A 25787-nucleotide genomic window follows, 5' to 3' on the forward strand; every position below is an offset into this window, starting at 1 on the left:
TGAAAAAAAGGACTTACCATTAAGCTTTCAAATTCAGAGTAGTACTTTTTAAACTTGCTCGGAAGTTTCTGTGGATAGAAAAGTAAACATTAGTGGGCTTGTTGCTTGTTTTTTTAAACTTCAGAAAGAGCACACAAAGGGTCACAAATGGAGATTAGATAAAGGGGCATTCAGAACAGAAAATAGGAGGCACTTTTTTACACAGAGAATTGTGAGGGTGTGGAACCAACTCCCCAGTAATGTTGTTGAAGCTGACACCCTGGGATCCTTCAAGAAGCTGCTTGATGAGATTCTGGGATCAATAAGCTACTAACAACCAAACGAGCAAGATGGGCCGAATGGCCTCCTCTCGTTTGTAAACTTTCTTATGTTCTTAATGCACCGTAGTACCCACCTCCCATGTCTGTGTCAGGCGACTCACAGCTACGTTGCTCAGCCCCATGATGACAGCGAAAAAGGCATTCAGATTTTTATACTCCTTGCAACTGAAACGTAACAAAAAAAAAGACCAGCATTACTGCTTTTGCTATTTTCCGAGTACGTTCTCATTGGTATCACCAGTATGTGTTTGAGGAAAGTACCACTCAAATTTACAAAACAGTAAAAAGGGCTACTCACTGTGCGGCTATCTTTATAAATTTCTTAAGCAGCTGAACTCGCTTGCCGAGCTGGGAACACAGACCAATCTCTGTCACCACCCACAGCTGCAGCTCGTTAAACCGTCTCAGGAACAGGTCCAGATTAGCGGTGGTCTTCTTAAAATTGGGTCTTCCAAACGTGTGATATATCAGCTCACGCTGTAGAACGAAAGTTTTAATTGAATTAAATTGTGAAACTTACTAAAATAAATAAATAAATAAATAAATAAATAAATAAACAAACAAACAAACAAACAAACAAACACCCTTAAAAACTTAAAAATGAGCTGGCACCATTACAATGATATTGAATGGATTTTCATGTGACAGGCAATTTGAAATCAGAGCTATATGTTTAATAGGGGACAGACACTGCAGCACACAGCACTTTGTATCTGATTTGTGTCTTCCTGTGGTTAGTTACTTCACAGCCAGCTGTTTGAAAACAGGTACTTAATTGTACCTCATGCACACAGTTGAAGTGCTCCCAGTCATATATAGTCATTTGGTAAGCCAGGTCTTTGGAACTCATCAGCTCAAAAGTTCCAATTGATCCGGATGAAGGACCTTCCTGCTCTGGTAGGGGAGTCTGTAAAGAAAGGAAGGCATTTTAAACAAGATAGAACTGACTGTGGTTTGTCAAAATAGGTGTCAACAGAATCTCAAGGATAAATGCACTTGTGTTAAAGAATGCCCACACCAAGACTAACAGAAACTGGGTGGATAATTATCAAGATACAGCTGTGTGTCATAAATACTACAGTGTATAATACAGATTGCGCTTGTGAGCCACCAACATCTGGTCTTATTGTAATAAACTAGATAGTGGAACTTCTAAAAACATAAGCTTGTGTAATCTATTAAATATGCATAATATTCAATTGAAGCATGCCTTAGCTTTAACCTTAAAAGCAGTTAGCAAAGCACTGATTTTAACAATTGTACATTTAAAATCAATTCTATAAAATCATAGGACCATAGGCTCTTGTGTTAAATATTAAAATCGTTAATAAACCATGTAACAACCTATGATCTAAATAATTAAAAGATGTCTTCGGAAATGCCACACTTGTTTTTCTTTTTTTTGGTAACATGGATACGCACCAGTGAATCAAACTGGTCTCTTGGGCAGAAAAACAGTCGTCCATTGAGACTGAGGGTGGTAAACACAGAAATTTCATTGGGCTTCAGCACAACCTTCTCTGTAAAATATTGAAAAAAAACACAATATAGTATGGCAATATTACTGATATATTGTACAGCACAGAGTTCAGGATATTTAGATTTGTAAGTCTGTTGTACAGTAAGCAGCACATGTACACCAATGTACCTTTGATATTTCCATAGAGGACTGGTATTTAATCCTCCAAGGAAATATCAGCCACCACCACTCCTCCAACTATGATCACTGGTAAGATTTCACCCAATTGAGTTGAGATTCCTACCTCCTGCAGAACTCAGCTTAACTAGGATCAAGTCCTCCCCTGAGCCCAGCTTATCCGCTACCGCAGTGATCACTTCTTTCACTGAAGCTGCTACTGCCACGCGGATTGTAGTGTAAGTGTGGTCTGCACAGTACACCTTAAAGAGAACTAGAATGTGAAGAACGAAGAATGTGTCAGAAAAACATATAATGCTGATCAGCTTAAAACTGGGTATTAAAACACAGCTTGCTTTCCATACTCACTTTCATCATTGCTCCTAATTGGTTGTCGTTTCTGAAGCCTTTCATCACCTATGCTAAACTGACGCAGAAGAACTTTGTGCTAGAACAGAACCAGGAAAAGACATTCCTTTATAAACCAAGGTAGGCAATGAATACAGTGTTATACTGTGGGTTAGTACATAAGTACCAGTTACCTTCTTTTGTGAGTATTTTGCTTCTTCTGAACTGCAATGCAAATGAAAATATCAGCATTATTTAATGGTTACAATACTACAGAGCAGTGCTGCACGAACCAGTTATTCAGATTGACTGCTCCACAGAAACCAGGTGCTGACACCAGGTGAGGGGTATTGTGGTTGATTGGGCTAATTTACCATTCAAACTGCTAGTATTTGGGTTGACTGCTGCTTTTCTTCCACACAAATCAAGCAGCTGGTTCTGCAGTTGTTTCACCTGGGATGGTAAATTAGCCCGATCAACACCAATGCCCCTCACCTGTGGAGAGCTTGACCTGAATAATCGAATAATCAGCTTGTGCAAAAAAAGTGAATGACGCCCAAGAAAAGACATACTTGTGTTTCACGGTCTTCTCAAGTTCTGGAAGCTGTTCTTTTAGAGCTGGAATCATTCTGGAATCATCTGACACAGACATGTAAAAGTCCTGTAAATAATTTCCATTAGTTATGGGCACCGTGGTAAAAACAATAAATAATTAACACAAAATCATGAAGTCCTGCAACATGGAAATATCTGTCTTCATACAGTACATACTAACTTGGTTAGACTAAACTGATTTCTGGTTCACAGTAGACCATATTGCTCAGATTACTACATCACCATGAAAGTCTATGTTGCGTCCCCTTCCACAACCCTTCATTTAAAGACTGTTTCAGTAGTATAAAAAGTTATATAAAATAAATCATGTTGCAGAGATTAGATTAATGAGACAACAGTGTGAGCTATACATAGGTTTACCATATGGCTCCATGTACACTAGGACAGTTCAGGCTTATTAACTTTAACGGTTCAAATCCCATCTCAGCCACTGACTCACTGTGTGACCTTGAGCAAGTCACTTAACCTCCTTGTGTTCCGTCTTTCGGGTGAGACGTTATTGTAAGTGACTGCAGCTGATGCATAGTTCACACACCCTAGTCTCTGTAAGTCGCCTTGGATAAAGGCGTCTGCTAAATAAACACATAATAATAAAACAACAGGACTGCATTGGGGGTGTGAACAGTCATATGGTAAGCCTAGCCATACACAATAAGCCTCGCTCCATTCACTTCTACTCATATCCCACTATACACAGACATTTGCTGTCCTATAAACCTATAATACAATCTGAAGCAATCTGTAGAGATGTTGAGTGTTCCACTCACTTCCAAGAATGCCACGGACGCCTCTTCCTCCTGTAGAAGCTCCCCGCACACTTTTGCCCACTGCAGCACCAGGCGGATCACTCTTCGCTTGTTATTGAGGGCATAGTCCATTTTCTCCTGTTCTGTGCCCTGAGACGGCTGGGCATGGTAAGTGCAGGGATGTTAAGGAAGATGTATTTGTGTCGGTATGTCCACAACAAACAATACCCAGATATGGTCTTAATAACAGAACAATCCCTCCCACAGCTATAAATACAATATTTATCTGTGAACATGTCCATCATTTTTTCTTGAACAGATTATACAGTTGGAGATGTATTATGTTATATGATTAGCACACCAGCACATAATCTGGAAAACTCCACAAGCAGTTGTTTTATATCCAGCAGCGAAAGGATATTGAGCCATAAGCAGTGAGCAGAGCTGACTGTTTGGCATGAAGATACAGTGCATCAGAACAAAATCATCCAGGGCAGAGTCTGTCAGGACAAAAGAACACTTTCAAGAAAACATTACAATTATTATTTAAAAAATAAATAAAAAAACACAGTACTATGACAATTAAAATAGCCACAGCAGTTTATCAACCTTACCTGACTCTGTAAAAGTGGAATCAAGGCGCATATTTTCCAGAAAGTGCTCTAGAATTTTCTCTGGCGTTCCTGACATCACAGTGTATCTGGTAAGGGAAAAAACAATCCATCTAGAACTTGCTGACAAAGAATAAGCAGGCTTCTCATATTTACATTTCTAACCAAGACCATTTGATCAGCAGTTGCTTAATTCTTTCAGCAACTATTAGAGTAACTAAACAAAAAGATAACCATAATATAACTAATTAAAACCTTTTAAGGGACTTATACAGCCGTACAAATATTATATACTGTATGGACATACCCAAGATTGGGATTGGTAGACAGGCCTGCAATGTCTTTTTTTTGGTTGCTGGAATTGTAAAATCAATATTAGGAAAAAAAGTAGATGATTTAAAATATCCTTTTAATGTGATTCTTTAATGGCGTGAAGCTGGTGAAGTAAATGAAAGAGTTCTTTAAACTATCTCTTCCAACTGTAACTGTATCCTCCGGCTCTGGGCGCACAGAACCATCATTACTAAAAACAACAACCGGACTGAAGTCCTTTATTTATGGATGTAAACATAAAATAATATACAAAATAATACAAAATGAAGGGCTGTACTTGTACTGAGTCGCAGTGCCTCCATGATTAGAGCCTCGGCTAACACTTGGGATCTTCTCCAGAACCAAGACATCCTGCTCATGTTCTTTCAGCCGGACTGTGTTGGCCTCAACATCCTGCAATGCAAAACACATTTCATTTTCATTGCCTTGAATAACAAAATATCAACCAGTTGATTCTGCAGTAAGCACATTCTACACTGTATTCTGGAGGACCACTGGTCTGTGTATTAGAAACATTTCTGACATTTCAGAGCACCAGTATACAGACATTTATCTGTGTGAACACATACTGCATATGTATACTAGAACTGTTTCCAACCTTGGCTTTATTCTGACCTGAAAGCATTTGGTTGTCCAATCCTCTGTATCTCTGCATATGTGAAATTCAATTTGTTGTTGTACGTTGTTTGAGAAAGCCCCACTCTACCTGCAGGCAAGTCTGCTGTTGTATAGCAGTTTGAGCAATTCCAAGTCTAACTGACATACACCTGCTAGTTGCCTATACATCATGGTTTATTTTACTGTAGTATTAAACCATGGAATATAATAAACTGCTATACAACGGTAGTGCCATTGCTGTTTTCTAAAATAAAACCCTCATACCTAAAAGATGAACATTCAAAAACTACTGCCATGACTCATTTGTGTTTAACTGTAACCCTGACAAGTGCATAGATTTGAACCTGGATTTATGTGCTTGCTTGTCTGGTCCTTAAAATATTGAAGATGTTTCAACTCTACCCTCCAGGATAATTCTTCCCTCACTGCAAGCTGTTTCTAGCCATTTGACTGAATACACATCCACTGTGCAAAAAGATTGGATTGGATTTATAAAGGATGAAGAGAATTACTCTGTGACTAACTACTTGGTTGAATTGTTGGTATTCCATGTAGAGATAATAATCATTCGGAATTCAGCACTGAGGAATAAGGGATTAACTTTAAATGAAAGCCAAAGGAGACCATGTATGTGCTGGAACAACCCTAACTGAATGCAAAACATGAGTAATTTACTGTGGATGACAGGCAGTATAAATCACGCTGGTTGTATAACCTTAGATGACCTTTTTAAAATGAGTGTTTGAAAACGGAATTTCCAGAAGCAGGGGTTTACTTTTGCTCGCCACACCATATATATCCATCGTCCAACCCCAAGCTACCTGCTAGTTTGTTTGTAATCTTTCCAATGGCCATGTAATCACCTAAGCAAAGCAGGATTAAAGTTTGTACTTCACTAAAGCAAATCTAACCATTAAATTTGTGGGTGGGTATAGAAAACAACAATAACGCAGCATTGTAGGCCACTCAAAGCTATGCCATACAATACCCTGGTAAATCATTATTGAGTTTTATTCTCCTGGCCAGGATAGCCATTCTACATCCGGTGCTCCACTTCTCTGAAAAGCTCTTTCCTTTGCTGAGGCAGAAGCCTGGGATTATTTAGAGTTGGATACAAAACTGTTGGAAAATGCTCCAATTGCATTCTTATATGATCCAAACAGAAAGAATAATTGGGGACTCACCCTGAGAATCCTGTTAAAGTCTTCTTTATCCACCCTGAGAAAGTGACAGTTATCCTCCCGCAAGACAATAGAAGCTGCTCTCGGAGCATCATTCACCAGAGCTAATTTGCCGAAATCATCCCCTTCATGTAGGGTGCATACAACTCCCTGGAATTCAAAATGCAAGAGATTTAACAATTCTAAAAAGGATAATACATAATCAATATTTTAACATCGTTAACAGCATGCAGCTTTTTTAGAGGACCCGCTGCGTGCAGTGTTATTCTGTACTGGTCGTGTATTTTTGGTATTCACAGTACAGTAAAGTAGCGCACAGTACAAAACGATATTAAACTCTTTCTACACTACAGGCCTATATAAAGGTATAGGACAGATCACTTATCAGACCAGTTAATGGGTCTTGAGTACGTCCATGTGACGTATCATACTCTAGTATTTAATATCAATTAAAAAAATTAAAAAGATTATAATATTAATAACTTAATAATATTCACTTTATACACCTTGAAATATATTTTCAAAAATGAAAACTTCAAGTTCACATAAAATAGTGAAAATTGAACTAAATCTGAAAATGGACATTAGGGTACATTTCAGAACAGAACTGTAAACTATACGGGGCTAGCAGAAAGTGGATTGGGGTGTAGAATGTAGGTATAGTAAAAGCACAGGACAGGATGTGTGGTTATCACATGGTAAACCATGAGCAGCTAGAATATAAAGCTGTGTGTTTGAGACCTCAGCTCATTCATTCAGCACTCAGTGTATCACTCAATGATGATTACAGTTAATTAACCATGTGATATGAGTTTCAAAACAAAATCATGCAACTTTATGCTAACCCTGTGTATTTAGGTTTTTAATACATACACACATATAAATTATATACAGTACTGTGCAAAAGTTTTAGGCAGGTGTGAAAAAAATGCTGTAAAGTAAGAATGCTTTCAAAAATAGACATGTTAATAGATTATATTTATCAATTAACTAAATGCAAAGTGAGCGAACAGAAGAAAAATCTAAATCAAATCCATATTTGGTGTGACCACCCTTTGCCTTCAAAACAGCATCAATTCTTCTAGGTACACTTGCACAAAGTCAGGGATTTTGTAGGCATATAGTCAGGTGTATGATTAAACAATTATACCCAAACAGGTGCTAATGATCATCAATTCAATATGTAGGTTGAAACACAATCATTAACTGAAACAGAAACAGCTGTGTAGGAGGAATAAAACTGGGTGAGGAACAGCCAAACTCAGCTAACAAGGTGAGGTTGCTGAAGACAGTTTACTGTCAAACGTCATACACCATGGCAAGACTGAGCACAGCAACAAGACACAAGGTAGTTATACTGCATCAGCAAGGTCTCTCCCAGGCAGAAATTTCAAGGCAGACAGGGGTTTCCAGATGTGCTGTCCAAGCTCTTTTGAAGAAGCACAAAGAAACGGGCAACGTTGAGGACCGTAGACGCAGTGGTCGGCCAAGGAAACTTACTGCAGCAGATGAAAGACACATCATGCTTACTTCCCTTCGCAATCGGAAGATGTCCAGCAGTGCCATCAGCTCAGAATTGGCAGAAAACAGTGGGACCCTGGTACACCCATCTACTGTCTGGAGAAGTCTGGTCAGAAGTGGCCTTCATGGAAGACTTGCGGCCAAAAAGCCATACCTCCGACGTGGAAACAAGGCCAAGCGACTCAACTATGCACGAAAACACAGGAAATGGGGTGCAGAAAAATGGCAGCAGGTGGACTGATGAGTCAAAATTTGAAATATTTGGCTGTAGCAGAAGGCAGTTTGTTCGCTGAAGGTTGGAGAGCGGTACACGAATGAGTGTCTGCAGGCAACAGTGAAGCATGGTGGAGGTTCCTTGCAAGTTTGGGGCTGCATTTCTACAAATGGAGTTGGGGATTTGGTCAGAATTAATGGTCTCCTCAATGCTGAGAAGTACAGGCAGATACTTATCCATCATGCAATACCATCAGGGAGGCATCTGATTGGCCCCAAATTTATTCTGCAGCATGACAACGACCCCAAACATACAGCAAAAGTCATTAAGAACTATCTTCAGCGTAAAGAAGAACAAGGAGTCCTGGAAGTGATGGTATGGCCCCCACAGAGTCCTGATCTCAACATCATCGAGTCTGTCTGGGATTACATGAAGAGAGAGAAGCAACTGAGGCTGCCTAAATTCACAGAAGAACTGTGGTTAGTTCTCCAAGATGTTTGGGCCAACCTACCTGCTGAGTTCCTTCAAAAACTGTGTGCAAGTGTACCTAGAAGAATTGATGCTGTTTTGAAGGCAAAGGGTGGTCACACCAAATATTGATTTGTGTGTATATATATATATATATATATATATATATACACACACACACACACACACACACACACTAACATAATATAATGTAACATTATCAACAAACATGTGAACATGTGGTACTCAAATTAACCACATTTAGGACAAATAAAACCATAGTATCCTGTAGCAGTCAGTTAGAAAAATGAAAAGTGGAATAAAAGGTGGAATAAAAATCACTTGAAAAATCTGTGTCCAAAAGCTGTTTGTCATTGATTAGTTCAATTATTTGAGCCACATCTCAACTTTGAGTACAACTTTGTTTAAATATTTACAGAACAGTATACAGTCCTTTTCAGGTCTTGCTTTCGATGTTCTCCTATACAGTGTTTAAAGTTAAGAAAGATGACCACAGTACCTTGCCATAAATCACAACATTTACTGATCCCTTTAAAATGATATACCAGGATGTTCCTTCTTCCCCCTGGTTAAACACTGAAAGAAACAATAAAGAATGAACTGATTACCTGAAAAACAACTGAATTATCAAAAAACTACATTATTATAAACTAGAGATTTTACAGGTTACACATCATTACAAAAAAAAATGTACATTCTAAAATGAAAATGCAAAAATTGAACTTACACAGAAAGCTTAGAGAGGAATTATGTTCATGTTTTTTTTTGGTTTTTTTTAATGTGCAAGTGAAAGCATAGTAAATTGACGGTCACACTTTAGCAAAGTCACTAGAGTATTTACAGTGCTGTCCAATTAGGCTAATAATGCAACAACATCCAAGAATTAGGAGCAGACAATCAATAGAAACTCCAGTACTTACACACTGTCCCGGCTTTAGCATGGGATTCAAAGATCAACACGCCTGCTAATTCTCTCTTAACCTAACAGAGACAAATGAGAAAATGAGTTAAATACAGGGCTGCACAATTACATTAGGGCAATCTGGAAGCATCTGGTGTAACATAATCTAGACTTACTGTTGTAGAAAGATGAGATAAGGCTTTAATGTGCAGGAGTTCTTCGTATATTATTTCTAAATCATCTACTGTCCTCTGGCCTGGTCTGCAAACAGAAATGCAGAAGCCATTTAAATTAGACACATCTTGACAGGGCTTTAGAAATAAAACATAACATCATACAAAACACTGATAACACCATATGCACTAGTGGAATGATATATTACTAAATAACTGTTGCTTTAGCTATTTCCCTTTTAAAAACTGCAGAAATAGGAAATATTTTAAAAAGGATTTTTTTTTTTATGTTACACTTAGGAAACAAGTGGAGCAAAAGCTTAGTAAATGTGGCCCATATTGATTTGTAAAATACTGGTGTAGCATCAACGGTAATCATGGCAGAATGATGACTAGAGTTATCCCAAGTGAGTAAATAGGGTACCAGTATATCACCTCAGCCCCACTACCCACCTAACTCCTGGCTTTTGCTTATGCTGGTGCCCTGGTGGTACACACCGCATTTCAACACAATGCCATGATTACTTTTAACAATACAGACTGCTCCTGGAGCGCTTTTTATACACTCTGCAAACTTCAAACAGGTATTAAGAGGCTTATCTTTAGGACATCTTCAGTGACAAAACTAATTAATGGAAGATGACTCTTTTCAGGATAAACAACAACAACAACAACAACAACAACAACAACAACAACTCAGTTATGTAGGTAAACTCTGCAGTAGTACGATAACAACCAAGGGATACTCTATGAGGCTTACAGGAGTACATAATAGAAACCCTTCCCCATCCTTCACTCACGGCTTCCTGAGGATCATTCTCATGTGTGCATCAGGTCCGATCTGCGAGAGCACCAGCAGGGTGTCCTGGATCTCCTCGTCGCTCTCCTTCTTCTCGGCTTCACTGGGCAGCGGAGCATCTTCGTGCTCGTCATCCAAGAAGCGGTAAAACAAGTACTTGTCCTGGAAATTGTGCTCCTGGTCCACTGCATTCCAAAAACAGGATCAAAATACTATTGCACTCTTTTCATATAGTGTCAATAAGCATTACTTTAGCAGAATTAATGAGCTATACTGTACTTAACAATGTTTGAATTTAATTTATATTGGCACCTCCCAAAGAGTACTGTTTTTTCTTCTTCTGATAGCTTAATTAAAAGGAATAACAGATGTATTAGGGCCAAGTGTAGATAACAAAAAAAATCCCATTCACTGAAGTTAACAAATATATCTAAGAACAACATCGGTTTTCAGGATATTTCTTACATCAGCTAAAAGGAAGCTTACTGATAATTCCCAGAACATCATGTGTAGCCTTGAAGAGCTGATGTGACTACATTATTAAGGAACTTATTTAATATGCAGTGCAAGTTACATATAACCCCCAAACCTATATGGGCTAACATGATTCAGTACGTTAGCTGCACAGCACTCTTTTCTTTACAGATGCAGCATTACCATGGTTGAGAACCCCTTCCTCCAGCAGCACTTGCCACATGCCGACTGCCTGCGTACGTGAATGAACACAAGGGCTCTGCTGCATCATCCAGTCGACCAGCTCTGTCCCAACGCAGCATTGTCTGAAAGAAAAACACACACCTAATCAGTAAACACAGACCTCCCTCAGGCTGCTGTCACAATCTTCAATACAGATTCTGGACCTCTTGACAAGGATGGCAGGTCTCACAGATGTATCAAGTTAGCACCTGTGGGAACTAAATGAAGCGGGCTACTGAAAGACTAACTTTACTGCAAAGATACTGTTTTTTCAAGTAACTACTTCTAACAGGTACAAAATCCTAATTTAGCCCTCCAAAAAAGAAAGAAATTCAAAACTATGGCTTAGGCTGAGCACATAATGGATACGTTTACCTATTGTAGTCACTGTACCTTGATCCATTTTGCACTCTGTCTTCTTATGAACTCTGAGGTACTTAAGTGCATGAAAAATTAATTAATTACCCAGTTAAAATGCTGATTCTCCAATGCTTGCAAGAATTGCCTTATTATGCACAGTATCTGATCTTTGGCAACTGAGCCAGCTTGTTAACTTGAAAACTTCTGAAGCAATCAAGTATACGTATCTTGTAAAACCAGCTGCCATTTCAACAGTATATAAAACACAGCTACATGAATAAATGTGTTTTCATTTTCTGGGTAGGTAAAACGAGTTTACAGATACTGATATTCCATGTTATTTTTACAGCTTATTTACAGCTCTGAGAAAAGAGACTATGGAGAGAAAATTAAAATCATCCAAAATGTTACATTTTAAATGTCACAGTGTGCGACGAATAACCCACTTGTATGTCTTCAAATGGTATTTCCTATCCCTTATCATGTGAGGTGCTCGAGAAAGAATTGCATTCCGTAAAATCTTCCCAGCTCTCAGGATCTTTTCAGAAGGGACCTGCAGTGAAGGTGAAGGTGAAGGTGAAGAAGAAGGAGAAGTAGGAGGAGAAGGAGGAGAAGGAAGAGAAGGAGGAGAAGGAGAAGGATAAGAAGAAGAAAAAACAAACACAGTCATAAGTTACAGTTCATAACAGCTATATAAAAACAAACATTGCCCTCAATTGAAAACTGAAAGCTGGAAATTACCTGCACAGGGTAAACACATCAATAAACAGTTTGCTTTGTTAGCTATAAAAGTTCCCAATACCTGTGTAATGGTTTTAGAAGGATGTTGTGTGGCTTTGCTTTCAATGAGAAGTGTCTGAAAAAAAATGAATACAAACTGAAAATAAATAAATTAAAAATAATACAAAAAAAAAAAAAAATTTAAAACATACATGGAATGAAGATGAAACAACCAAACTTAGAAATGTATTACTCCATTAGCCCATGTACACTACCGGTACTGATTAACACAACCACATAACAGTCTATTGACCTAAAAATATTAAAATCGAACTATTCAACGCTTGAATGAATGTAATACAGTAAGTGACCCAAAAGCCAAATAAACCACACATAGATGGGAGTTGTAACAGTTGTACTTTAATTAAAAAATTAAAAAACATGTAAATTGTGAAGTAAGATCTGCCAAGTGTGTGTGGATAAGGAACACTCTTGTATGTGACTTAACTGCCTTCACCCCTGGGATTCCCCTGTTGAAGCACATGGTGCATCATTAAGGGCTATCCTGGAGTCCAATTTAAAATACAAAATGATTCTTGGAAGGCCTTCTCACTTAAGAACATAAGAAAGATTACAAACGAGAGGAGGCCATTCGGCCCATCTTGCTCGTTTGGTTGATAGTAGCTTATTGATCCCAGAATCTCATCAAGCAGCTTCTTGAAGGATCCCAGGGTGTCAGCTTCAACAGTTTCTACTCCTTCCCCTTTGTGTTTTCACCTCAAACCCCTGCATCTCTTACACTTCCTCTCACTGATAGCACTCATCCCTCAACAAGATTCAATTACAACTAATTGACTGAACTTTTTTTTATTTCGTCCTTCCTGACTGATGCTCTCATTAGCCTCACACTCGGATATCCTTCCCGCTGTTGATCAGCTTTAGATACAGCCTTTAAGATGCAATGTCTTCAGGTAAACTATAGGGATTTCAGGAAGAGGAAGAGAACATGTTGAAACAAACAAGCACCCTGTCAAAGTATTTTGTAAAATTGCCAGGCATAACTCTTAACAGTAAAACATTTTAGACCAAAAGACAAAAATGAAAATAGTCCAGAAAATACAAGATTAGAAATATGTTTATTTTTTTTCCCCTAAACACAGAGGAACACAGTGTCCTGATACAATTTCCAATCAAAACAACTGTTGTGCTAATGAAAATAACTAAATCGCTTGTGTTCAGAATGAAACTGTGATGGAATTAGATTAAAAATAACCAAAAGCTCTTATCAGCTTCTTTGGGACAGATTTACTGTATTGTATTGCATTTCAATTGAAAATACCAGCATACATTTGTGGAGATAAATGCAGATTTCTAGTTTTTATTTCTTTTGCAATGGAGCTGTGAGTGGAATGCCCTGTGTGTTCCCATCTGAGGTTTCTTCACCCAACATCTGCATGTGATGGAGTAAACAGTTCAGAAATGACAGGTAAAAAAGGACTATATATCCTCTCACCCTCCTCCTGCCTGTGACCATGACCAGGGATTAAACAATCTGCAGCTGCTGTTTAACAGCTCTGTCAGTAAAAGAACCAAGGTAACTTCTTGTATTGATTTACCTGTCCCTTTCATCAAATTCAGTTATCATGTTTTTCCGCTGCTGTAGTGTTTACCTTGGCCAACTCCCCAAACCATGCAGAAAACAGCATTCAATGCATTACAACATTCGGAACCGGAATGAGTCTTTTCATCGCACAATACATAACCTTTTCTACTGCAGAGAGGGCTCTATTCATAAGTATTTTGTTTAAAACCATCTGTCGCTATGGGATTTATGAATAGGGATTACAAGAACGAAAGAACATTATGGAATATATGCCACCCACAGACAGTGGCACAGAACACCAACGGTACCTTCACACTCAGGAGTTAAGTGATCTAACAGTCACTTTCGTTGTGGAAACATGGTAATCCATTTAAAATAATTACTGTTTGTCTCTGCAGGCGAATGGCTGATTCAAGTGCAATGGTTACTAAATGTACTTTAAACATGGTCTGTTTTTTGGCTCACACAGGTCCCTTCTCCAGATGAAAGTGGCTTTGAGAAGAAACAGTGTTTTTTTTATTTTGTTATTAACCAAAAGAAATTAGAACTTAATGGGTTTTTCAGAGACAGTAATGAATCTATCCATCAAATGCAAGTTAACACAAATTAAAAACAAAACTGCTTATAAGAAATAACAGGGTCTAAAATACAAAAAAAATATTAACCATGAATAAATAAAAAAAAGATATTAATAATATTATGCCAGAAACCATTATATGCATTGATGCTTTGAAATAGTAAGTGCTTTTGCTACAGAATACTTTCTCCAATTGTTTGTAAGTGTAAAGTCAATACAAGGTATTTTGTAGATTTTACAGGATGCCTGGATCCCGTTTCTATTCAAAAGCTATGCAATACAACAAATGAGTATATCTGCATGTAATATTAATGAAGCTATCTGCATGAGGCATTAAAGCATGGCTGTCATCATGGTCCATCTACCTGCTAGTGTGGGGGTCTCTCTCTGGCCTCCAAGGAGGATAAAAGGTGTACAACAATATAAACCTATGATGCTGAAAATAATGTGTATTGTGCATTTAAAGGATTCTTGCCACTTCCAACAATAACGGCTTATATATCAAATCTGGAGTTCACAAAAGAAAGCACAAAACATCATCTTACCAGAAAAGCTAACATATCATTTTAAAGTGGCTGTAATGGGCTACCTGAGCATTTTACATGCTGTTTCCTTCGGTGACATTTCTCTACAGAATCACTTTAATGAGGCCAAGGCACTGTGAAGAACCTTACAATCAGTTAAAAGTTAATGAACGAAGAATGCTATCACGTTTAACAATTTACAACCTCTCCTGCCATTATCACCACGTCCAATTAAAAAAAGCAGCGCCAAATACTTCTTTGGTTTGTGGCTGCCTTCTATCCTGCAAAATATATATTTTCACATACAGTAGTAGCATTTAACTCCTAGTGATTATTAAGTTCTAAGTCATCAAATACTGACAAGAATGCTCAAATCTGCTTTGACAGAAGCAGCACAAGAGAAAGAGTGTTTTAGTGACAAGAGCCCATACAACAACATTACTGGAGTGTAGGTATTACCAGCAATTCTAAGAGCAAAACACTGGGACTGAAGATTATTTTTATAATAATGCATTGTTGTGAAACCATGCCCAATCAAAATATTATTCTACGTAGTCATTCTACTAGTCTTGACAGATTATTTTTGTCTACTTAAAAAGGTTAAGGAAATATGTGTTATTTGTAAGGTGGGACAGGAAATACTATAAATGTGCACAGAGCCAGAAAAGAAATAGCCTCTGTTTATATTTAGTAAAGGTTAAACAAGCAGCTGACCATCCTGTGTCTTAGGAAGCGAAAGCAAGAGGTGGATGTGGTGACGTTAAGAAGTTTACATGTAGCTTGTTAAGCAGGACTTGAACCAGGAGATGCACACAAATGTGTCCCACTTTATTCAATCTTACAAACACTGGCTTGACATACAATTTACTGCAAAGATTAACATATTACACACCATCTCAGTTGCTTAGCTGAGTCGTTCTTTCTTCAGCTTTTGATAACATCTAATCTCCTTTGTTCCGTTAAAAAACCCCTCCCCCCCCCCTCCCCAGAGCTCAGGTTTGCTGTGTACCTTCATGTATGGGCTAAATGATGTTTAACTACACAGATTTATAGAGGAACAAGCTTAATTTAAAAAAACCAAAAAACACATTATGGAAATATAACCTTATTCATACATCAAACAGAAACGCGAGCCCCTACCTTGTTTGAATGTTTAGAGACTGAGGAGTTGTTACTCATATTCTCCTTGTCGGGCATTCCTGAATGAATGAGAAACACACAACACAATCCATCATTTTCATTCCATTACCCTGACTGGTATTACAAAAAGATAGTCCCGATGCTATACCCATTCATCAATCCTCTTATTTGTTAACAATAGAATGCGCCACAGCTTTGTTCAATATATAGTACATACTGTATTAAAACACAACATTGTTGTTGTATATGCTATTCTTACATAAATATGAAGTTTATGAAAAAATAAAAGGCAAATTGATTTTGTGTAAATGGGCTGTCCCACATAGGACTGAATCAGCTGGTATTACAATGCCATCCCTAACAGGGTATTCTGTAATCCCTCTTTCAAGGCAGTGTCAGTCACACATATGTGCTATAACGTGTTTCTTTCAAAACTGTCCATTTGACACCGTTTTAGCATATGGAAGTGCAAAACCGGTAAGATTTATGAAATAATTTTGTTTGCAACAATGAATTTAAAGCTACATTCTCTCAATTGTGCCAGCAAAATACCAGCATGCAAGCAGTTTCCATATGTGTAGAGAGAAACTGCAGTTCCATCTTTATGAAATTGTCTAGAGAGAGAAACTGCAGTACATTTTTCTGTCTTTCATTACATTCTAAGGTTTTTGTCTCCATTCCAAAGACTATTATCTACAGCAGGGTCCTGGAGATCTCCAGTCCTGTAGGTTGTCTAGGTGTCTTTACATCATCAATGACTAAAGATCTGGAACACCTGTTAATCTTTACTAATTAAGCTAATAACTGGTGTAATTAAGTAACGGAGAGCTCGGTTGAAATGAAAACCAAAAGACCCTGTAGCTCTCGAGGACCAGGGTTGGAGACCCCTGATCTATAGTATGCTCAACGAATAGTAGGTAGGTTCTTTTAACATAATTCTTTATGAAAAAGGTTTTGATTCACAAGGACACAATGGTTTTCATTTTAATTTGTGTTACAGCAAATGCTTTAAAAGGAATATGTATTGAATTGCATTGATTAACAGTGATCAATAAAAGTAACATCTTTAATATTATCATACTTACTGTCATTGCTGGGGCCAGTTTCCATAACACCATAAGGCGGTGCCAAAAGTCCAGCCATATACTGTCGATATTTCTTAGGAGAAAAACCAAACAAACCAAAAAAATATTATTAAAAAATATTACCAACAAATAGGCCTTGTATGGACCCCCTCCCAACAAAAAAAAATTAAACGGTCAAATATATTTTACACAAAACACGTTTTCTATGGGTATTTCATTTTCTATATATTTAAAATGTGTCTGTCTCTGTCTGTCTCTCTCTCTCTCTTTCTTTCTTTCTCTCTCTCTCTCTCTCTCTCTCTCTCTCTCTCTCTCTCTCTCTCTCTCTCTCGTAATTATGCAGCTGAGCCTCACAGCTGGCTCTAAAGTGTTTTAGAGCTTCATAACTGGAATCTAATTTAAAATCTACTTCAAACAAGTTCAGAAAAACATCCAATTTGTTTATTAAAAAAAAAATATATATATATTTTTATCATCATCATCTGTCCATGGGATTCCAGATATCTAAACATCGACCACAGAACAGTATGCATTGTATACATCTTCCCCCCACTTTTTTCCTTCCTTTTTTTTTTTAATCATCACAGAAATGTCTACATTAAAACAAAATCGGACAGATGGTACAGCCTCAATTCACAGAAAATCTTACTGAACGAATTAGATGTGTTCAGTTGTTTGAGTGCCAATGAATAAATACTTTTAAAATGTATACACATCAGTACACAATACATTTATGAATACAAGATAAGCCTTAAAAAATAACTGATCAATTCTATCCAATTCGCCATAAACAAGGAAGCTGAAAATACTGAAAGAGTTGTATCCTCTGTATCCGTTGTATCACACAGTCATGTACTGTAATATAACACCTAATTTAAACCTTAAATGACGAGCATTAAGAAATATTACACTATGCGGTAACTGTTGTGGAGAAGGAGTTTTGTTTCAAGATATCCTAAAAAAGGGATGATGTTATAAAAAATGGTATAAAAAAAAACGTGCTATGAAAAAATGATACAAAAAGGTCAAACAATGCACAATAGGGGCTAAAATACCCCTCCATTTTTTTATGTAACAGGTCCTACTACTACTAATGATGTACTTGACTTGGCCATTTTAATCTCCATAGTATTCTCAGCAATCATCCCCATACTTTCCAGACCCTGGGTACTCACCTACAACAGGGCCTGGCCATGCTACAGTAATAGCCTTGGATTAGAACGTACATGCCTGTTTCTTTAATGTATTTTGTACTTATTACTTTACCTACAATAATATAGTTAGTGTGTTTCTGCCTAGATTAATTACCATGATCGATTCCATAAAAAGATTTCCCAGGTAGAAAAAGAAATAGAAATAAATAATAATAAAAATAGACTTAAAAAAAAATGTACCCCTAGTATTATGGTTTCTGCACAAAACAAAGTGGCAAAAAAGACCCATTTTCATAAAGTAACACCATTACTGTGGTGTGTTTTTTTTTTAGATGTACACGCAAGTTAAGACTCATGTTTAACTTAAATAAACTCTTCAAAATGTTTTAGAAAAGGAGGCATTGTACAAAGAAAAAACACCTCACTGTTTTGGTTTTCGTTTATTACAGTCCTCATAACAGAAAATACTAGGATCACAACAGAACAAAGCGTTGATCACTATGCTTAACATGTACCTTGCAAGTTGGACACCTACATCTGTATCCCGATTCCAACTCAGAATCTGAAGCAGCACTTTGTTGATCCTGTTTTTTTAAATGTTAATTCCTACTGTCCCACACATCACTTGCCATTTTATAAACTTTCATGCAAATTCTGGCAATGTGGTAAATCGTTGCAAGGCAAAACACGTTATGATAATATTTATCAACTATGTAATTTATGGAGAACACGGATGTGAATTTCACCCCTGCTCTGCATTCATCAGCACATCCATCAACTGTCTGTGTAAGCACATTTCCTGTGTATTTGTGTTACAGTCTAACTAACCAAACAGATTGCTTTCAAAAGCCACAGCTCATACCTCTTAACTCATCATGATTTGATCAGGTCCTCTCAATCTTACACGTTTCTAAAACCTGCACAATGCTGGGATTACCAGAGATTACACCTACAGAGTGATTCTGACTGTACACAAATCCTACAGCGCGGTAACCTTTAGGGTGAGCACAGAACCAGTAACAAACAAAATTAAGCTGTATGCACACATTCTGCTGTACATTTTAAATCCCAAAACATGCAGGTATGCCAGCTATCTAAGTATAGACTATGTTGCAGAACAGTATGTTCTAAAGAAAATAAACTAAAGCCTCTTTGATAAATCAGATCTGAGTTTTGATACCAGGTACATTGATGCCCTTTAAACTGCCTTTGATTTTGCTTTCATCTTCTTGCTATTCATAATCTAACACATAATATTCCTGAACACAACCATTTGTGGAATGCGATTAATTGCAATGACGAAGGCAAGTAATTTTGTAAGGAATTTCAGGTGTTGCTATGTACCACCCTTGCATCTAGCCTGTCACGGTTATTAATAAGAACACAAGCAATGTTGGGAACAAGATGAGGCCATTCAGCCCACTATTTGCAGCACGGCAGTATATACCAGTACTTGAGCAATTCCAATGATTTAGCTGGTCCGACTTCAGCTGGTGAACTATTGCATGAGACCGTGCAGTACGTGTTGTTTTTGTTTACCAAAGAAAACAAATATAGGGCTAGATTACAATTTTTTGTCTACTACTCGTCATGCACGCATTATTTTGTTTAAAAAGGACAAAATAACAACAAGAAGTCTTAAACAAATCTGAAAAAACAGGCTAATAACAATTTGGAGTAAATGGCTCTGAAAGACTAATCTTATTGATGTGATGCACGGTTAGAAATCAATGAATGGTATTAACACATAATAGGAGAGCGAGAAACGTTTATTTGCTATCTATACTTAGCCAATTATAATGTTATCTAATTTGGAAGAATTGACTTGCACAAAATGGTTAGACTTGTTCATCTAACCCTTTTTTTGTCTCAAGTATTACAACCTCAGACCATTTAGCATTTCTTTTGAAACCAAATCATGTTTACAACCCTCAGACCTGGCACTTAAACTGACCTTTTGACTTAAAATCAACTCCAGAACTGGCCTTTTCAGTGAATAACACAAAATGTTTTTGAAATGACAAATATTCCAGGTAGCAATAGGATACATTTATTACATGTATTTATTTGTGTATATCAACTATTAAATACATTTTATTTTATTTGTTAAAAGTATAAACATACATTTAAAAAAAAAATATATATATATATATATATATATATATATATATATATATATATATATATATATATATATATATATAAAATATAGAATATAGAATATTTATTTAAATAGATTGAAAAAAAACAACAAAAAGTACATTTCAAATAATTGATGTAAACCCTGTTTCAGACAGCAAAAACATTACAGCTAAAAGGTCAAGATACAGCAGAGCTTGTCTGAAAGAGTATATTTGACAATGCTGTGCATGTGCAAATTCAACAGTGATGCAGAGTAAAATATCCAGCAAGAAACTGATCTAGCAAATCTGAATCTTCTTAATTATACAGAGATGCCAACTGCAAAACTATAATAAACACACCCATTTAATATACATACAGGGAGTCTCCTTACAGGAATGCATTTCATTCTGAATTAGCTTTTGCACATGAGGAGGAAATTGACAGTGTGTTGAGAGCTGTGTTGCTTCAGCAAAGACATTCAAATTGGTTTCCTCTGCTGTATTATTTTATCACTTTGCATAGATATTAAACCCATTACATTTTAAAAAACATAATGTCGAAGGTATCTAGTTTGCTTCAACAAAACCAAAAAAAATAAAAACTTCAGTTCCCTACTTTGACAAAAACATCCTTAGTAACACTGAAACTAACAAGATACTTTCATGCAATCCCCAAATAAAATGTGCTTGAATATTATAAAAAAAGAAAAAGTATCTTGCCAGCTCACATCACATCGCACAAATGGACCTCAAAGTCAAGACCGTAACCATTGAAAAATACTGGAGAACCAGATGCCTTCTGTGCTGTAAGAGAAAGACAGCTTGACTTACCCAGAGTAGTTACCACACTGGGCAGCAGTGTGGAGTAGTGGTTTGGGCTCTGGACTCTTGACCGGAGGGTCGTGGGTTCAAATCCCGGTGGGGACACTGCTGCTGTACCCTTGAGCAAGGTACTTTACCTAGTTTGCTCCAGTAAAAACCCAACTGTATAAATGGGTAATTGTCTGTAAAAATAATGTGATATCTTGTAACAATTGTAAGTCGCCCTGGATAAGGGCGTCTGCTAAGAAATAAATAATAATAATAATAGGTCCAGCAGTGCAAGTAGCCCTGAGGGGGATTCTAATTTTATCTATGCTCTGGTGTTCTCAGAGTGGCCGCTCTCCAGGCACATGCTTTGTGTTTATCTCCATGGTTGGACAGCACTCAAGCTCCCTTTCTGATTGATACAGTAGATAGAGGAGACCAGCACAGATTGAGCTGTATTCTCCACAGCTGATTACAATTTAGTGTTTAATCGTATTCTTTCCATTGCCCTGTTAGCTGACCACTGGATTTGCACACAGTCCTGGACAGTACTGGACGGTAACTGCTAATGGACCATTGCTAACAGCAGATTTTCCAATTAAACAGTTGCTAGGAGATTAGTGTGTTCCAAATTGCCTGAGCCTTCTCTCTCCAACATTTCACTAACAGAGTAGAAGTGAACTCTGCAGGAGCTGCTGGGGTCCCGAAAGGCAAGCACAATAAACACAGAACACCATCAATAATTAAAAATATGAAAAGGTATTTACACTGAACACACAAATGGGCTCTCTACAGTGGCTTGGAAATGTTATTTTTATTTGAAATCTACATTGGAAATTCTGCCTTCTGTCTCTTATGAAGCAGAGTACAAACCTCCTTTTGTGCTGAACACTGTATATGTATTGCCTTTTGTTGATGTATGTTACTATCTTAAGAAATCACAAGTACTGTACATAGCTGGTTTACCACATGATCAGGACCAAAAAACAATGTGTTATACTTTTTCCCCCCCCCACAGTCTTTCAAATAGCACAAAAATGTGTATAGTAGATGGTTAACCATTTAAAGACTGGTGTTTTATTTGGTGTGTCGTTAGCTGTCTGCCTTATTCAAAATCATAAATAAATCATTCATCTTTTATGATTGACCACTGAAAAAAAAAAATCACCACCAACACATATTTACCATTGCAAACCAACAGCAGCCTAGATACACAAAACACAGGTTATACTCTGTACCTGTTATTAAAGGGTTAATGCTTTGCAGGATTTGCTGCACTTGAGGGGATTTTTTTTTTTTTTTTTTTTTTTAAACTGCTATTGATTCATCATACACTTTGAAACTCTGTTTTATCCTGTTTCAGCAGTTTAAATTTAATCTTGGCCAGAGTTACATCATTCTGGTTGTTAGGGCTGAGTACGTTGAAATATCTATTTTGATCAGCAATGTTGTAGACTAGTAATTGCTATGTTTACTGTGCTGTTTCTGAGGCTGTCAAGCTGTATCTCTTGCTAAAGGTTAAACAACTTTGGCAATGTTAGCAATAACTACATAGCACTCCCACCCTCCAAATTTACATCTTTACTAGAAACCCAGCACTCCATACCAGAGAGTGAATTAATTAAAATCAACGCTCGGTCATTAGTATGTCAACATTTATCATGGATCCTGTTCCCACCACCATTGTCAGTCCCAATGGATTGGGAACTATGCTGCGCCAGCATGCTGATTGATGTCTAGTAGGTTTTAAAATGAAAATGAATCACATGTGCCCTCTTGCAGGATATCCATGAGGGGAAGCGCAGGGTGTGGGCATGAACGAATGACCTGGTGTACATAAAATGAAAGCTGCGTTTCAACAGAAAATACACCCTTTGTTAATAAGGAACAAGAAAGCTTCTTCACATGCCTGATCAGCAGAAAAGTCTTTAGAAATGATAATTTTTGTTAGATATTAAAGACCTGACAGACGTGGAGGTCTGTAATGGGTAGATTAGATTCACTAGTACACTTGGGCTGGACGTCATTTTCAGCTTTATTATGCCACATAGCAGCAGAGGAAACAGTGTAAGGAGGGGCACAACAAAAAACAATTAGGCACTTTGAGCCAGGGACCAAAGATGGGCCATGGCGCAATAAAGGGTGGCAAACACTAATGTGAGACTAGCAGTAAACACTAACATGAGACTACTGTACAGTATGTTTGACAATAGAAAGTGCTGCCTTATTTTTACACTTAACATGAAGCTTTAAGTGCTAGGGAGAGTAGAAGGGGTGAAACAGTAGGCCTTTTTGGCAAACAGGAGATTAAAAATTTGCGAACCTGTGATGTACACTATGTACAAAGTAAAAAAATAAACCAAAAATTGAAAATAAAACCTAAGTGCTAACTAACAGATTAAATGTAACTTCTTACAGTCTTAAGCATTTAGTTATGATGACTTATGCATTGTGTTTATAACTATTGAACGAGTGAAATAAGGTCATCACTGAGTGCCCCTATGGGAAATAATCTAATCTGTGCCTCTGTTGTTTCTGAGTAATACAAACAGTTTGACACAGGACTTAATGGAGATGACATAATGAAAAAAATAATAATGGTAGATGAACTAACACAGGATGGATGAACTCACAGTGACAGTGTCAGGCAGAGGCGGCTCTTCGAGATCTTATTTTAAGAAGTTTAACAGAAAGGGTATCAAATAATTTACTAAGAAATCCTGTTTTATTCATCAGCTGTGTTTAATGCCCATGTACCCATATTCTTCTTACATTAAAAACAAGAGACAACTGGATCACTCTGTAGCAGAGTCAGGCACCACTATAACTGCTTGGGTACTATGGTTATCTTTACTATGGACCCCCCCCCCCTCACCCACCTTTAGCAATAATAACCTCTTTTAAATGATTAGGATATTTGTCATTGAGCTTTTGGCATGATTCTTCAGTGATTTTTGACCATTCTTCAATGCAAAATGGTTCCAGTTCATTCAGATTCCGAAGACTTCTCTTGCGCACAGCCTTCTTCAACTCATATCAAAGATTCTCAATCGGATTTAGATTGGGACTTTGACTAGGCCATTCTAGAACCATGATTGTATTCTTCTTTAACCATTTAGATTTTGATGTGTGTTTTGGATCGTTGTTGTGCTGGAACATCCAGTTGCACTTTAAACCAAGTGTTGTAGTGGAGGGTTTCAGATGATTGGCCAATATCTTTTGGTATGTATCTATTTTACCATGCACTGGAACTAATTTTCCTGTGCCATTAGAGGAAAAACAGCCCCATAGAAGGATATTACCACCTCCATGCTTGACAGTAGGTATGGTGTTCTTTTCTTTGTACGCCTCACCAGACTTTCTCCAAACGTAACAACTATCACCGTGACCAAAAAGCTTGATTTTTGTTTCATCACGCCACAAAACCTTTGACCAGAATTCATATCCATCATCAAATGTTGTTTTGCAAACTTTAAGCGATTGTCCTTGTGACGTTTTCCTAAGAGTGGCTTTTTCCTTGGCCTGCGACCATTGAGACCTTCACCATGCAATACTCAGCCTATGGTTGAAATGGAAACCCCAGTCCCACTTGCAACCAATTGACTTTAAATATCTTTGGCAGTCAACCTCAGATTGTTATTAACCTTCCTCACAATTCTTCTACTTGTTCTTGGTGAAAGAACCTTCTTTCTTCCAGACCGAGGGAGCGTTGTGACAGTACCATGAGCCTTGTACTTCTTGATAATAGAAACAATAGTTGAAATTGGTACACTCAAAATGCTTAGAAATCTTCTTGTATCCTTCTCCTGCTTTATGACCATAAATCATTTTCTGCCCAAGGTCTTCAGATAGCTCTTTACTTTTTCCCATATTGACTTACTGGTAATGACAGCAATCATCCTATGCCTAACCCTTTTATACTCTCTGAGAATGTTCACCTACAATCCAGCATTCTCTAGACTTTTTCTAGAATTAGGTTCTGCATTATCATACTGAAATTTCTTGCACCTTGTAGACAATACATCAAAAGGGTATGAATACTTTTGAATTACCACTTTTGGAGTTTTGCTAAAAAAAATTGCTGAAATAAATAATTGTAGACATCTATTTCTTATAATCTTACCCTCCTCCACAAAAGCAAAACTTTTGTTACAAAAGATTTTACCTAAAATTCTTTGTTTTCGAGAATTTTTAGAAATTATAAATTTCCTTTGGGGTATGTAAACTTTTGACTATAATTGTATATCGAAATGTACATATGAACGTTTCCTGGCCCTGGGTTTAGCATCAGCTGTTGAAATTATGGTCTGGGGTAAACAGTTATGTAATCCTGCCCACTAAGACTGACAGGCAAGGCAAGTGGGCGTCAGTAAAATGTTGTCACAGTTAGAAGATAGGCAAAGGCTGGAGAGTATTATAAAAAATTATGGAAAGTAGATATATTCTTTTAATTAGTCACAGTTTAAGACAGAACAGATTATGTGCTGAATGAT

At 37.3% G+C, this 25787-nt stretch overlaps 1 protein-coding gene across 4 annotated transcripts in view; it reads right to left on the minus strand.

Moving 5' to 3' along the window:
- Positions 1-25787, minus strand: part of LOC117426178 (rap guanine nucleotide exchange factor 4-like) — a 51450-nt gene that overhangs the window by 2247 nt on the left and 23416 nt on the right. For 2 of the 4 annotated variants that reach the window (XM_059033673.1, XM_059033676.1), the window contains 23 exons: positions 17211-17283; positions 16126-16184; positions 12364-12438; positions 12008-12114; positions 11163-11284; positions 10507-10690; positions 9710-9794; positions 9553-9613; positions 9132-9208; positions 6412-6558; positions 4887-5002; positions 4280-4365; positions 4087-4165; positions 3687-3837; positions 2877-2965; positions 2499-2529; positions 2326-2404; positions 2084-2230; positions 1743-1840; positions 1102-1227; positions 619-797; positions 395-485; positions 18-68 (listed from right to left, as the gene is read on the minus strand). In XM_059033673.1, coding sequence (XP_058889656.1) covers positions 18-68; positions 395-485; positions 619-797; positions 1102-1227; positions 1743-1840; positions 2084-2230; positions 2326-2404; positions 2499-2529; positions 2877-2965; positions 3687-3837; positions 4087-4165; positions 4280-4365; positions 4887-5002; positions 6412-6558; positions 9132-9208; positions 9553-9613; positions 9710-9794; positions 10507-10690; positions 11163-11284; positions 12008-12114; positions 12364-12438; positions 16126-16184; positions 17211-17283 — 2313 coding nt within the window. The remainder of the gene's footprint in view (positions 1-17; positions 69-394; positions 486-618; positions 798-1101; positions 1228-1742; positions 1841-2083; positions 2231-2325; positions 2405-2498; positions 2530-2876; positions 2966-3686; positions 3838-4086; positions 4166-4279; positions 4366-4886; positions 5003-6411; positions 6559-9131; positions 9209-9552; positions 9614-9709; positions 9795-10506; positions 10691-11162; positions 11285-12007; positions 12115-12363; positions 12439-16125; positions 16185-17210; positions 17284-25787) is intronic. The other 2 variants (XM_059033674.1, XM_059033675.1) reach the window with 2 other exon arrangements.

The sequence above is a fragment of the Acipenser ruthenus genome, chromosome 11, assembly GCF_902713425.1.
Source record: "Acipenser ruthenus chromosome 11, fAciRut3.2 maternal haplotype, whole genome shotgun sequence".
NCBI classification, from domain to species: domain Eukaryota; kingdom Metazoa; phylum Chordata; class Actinopteri; order Acipenseriformes; family Acipenseridae; genus Acipenser; species Acipenser ruthenus.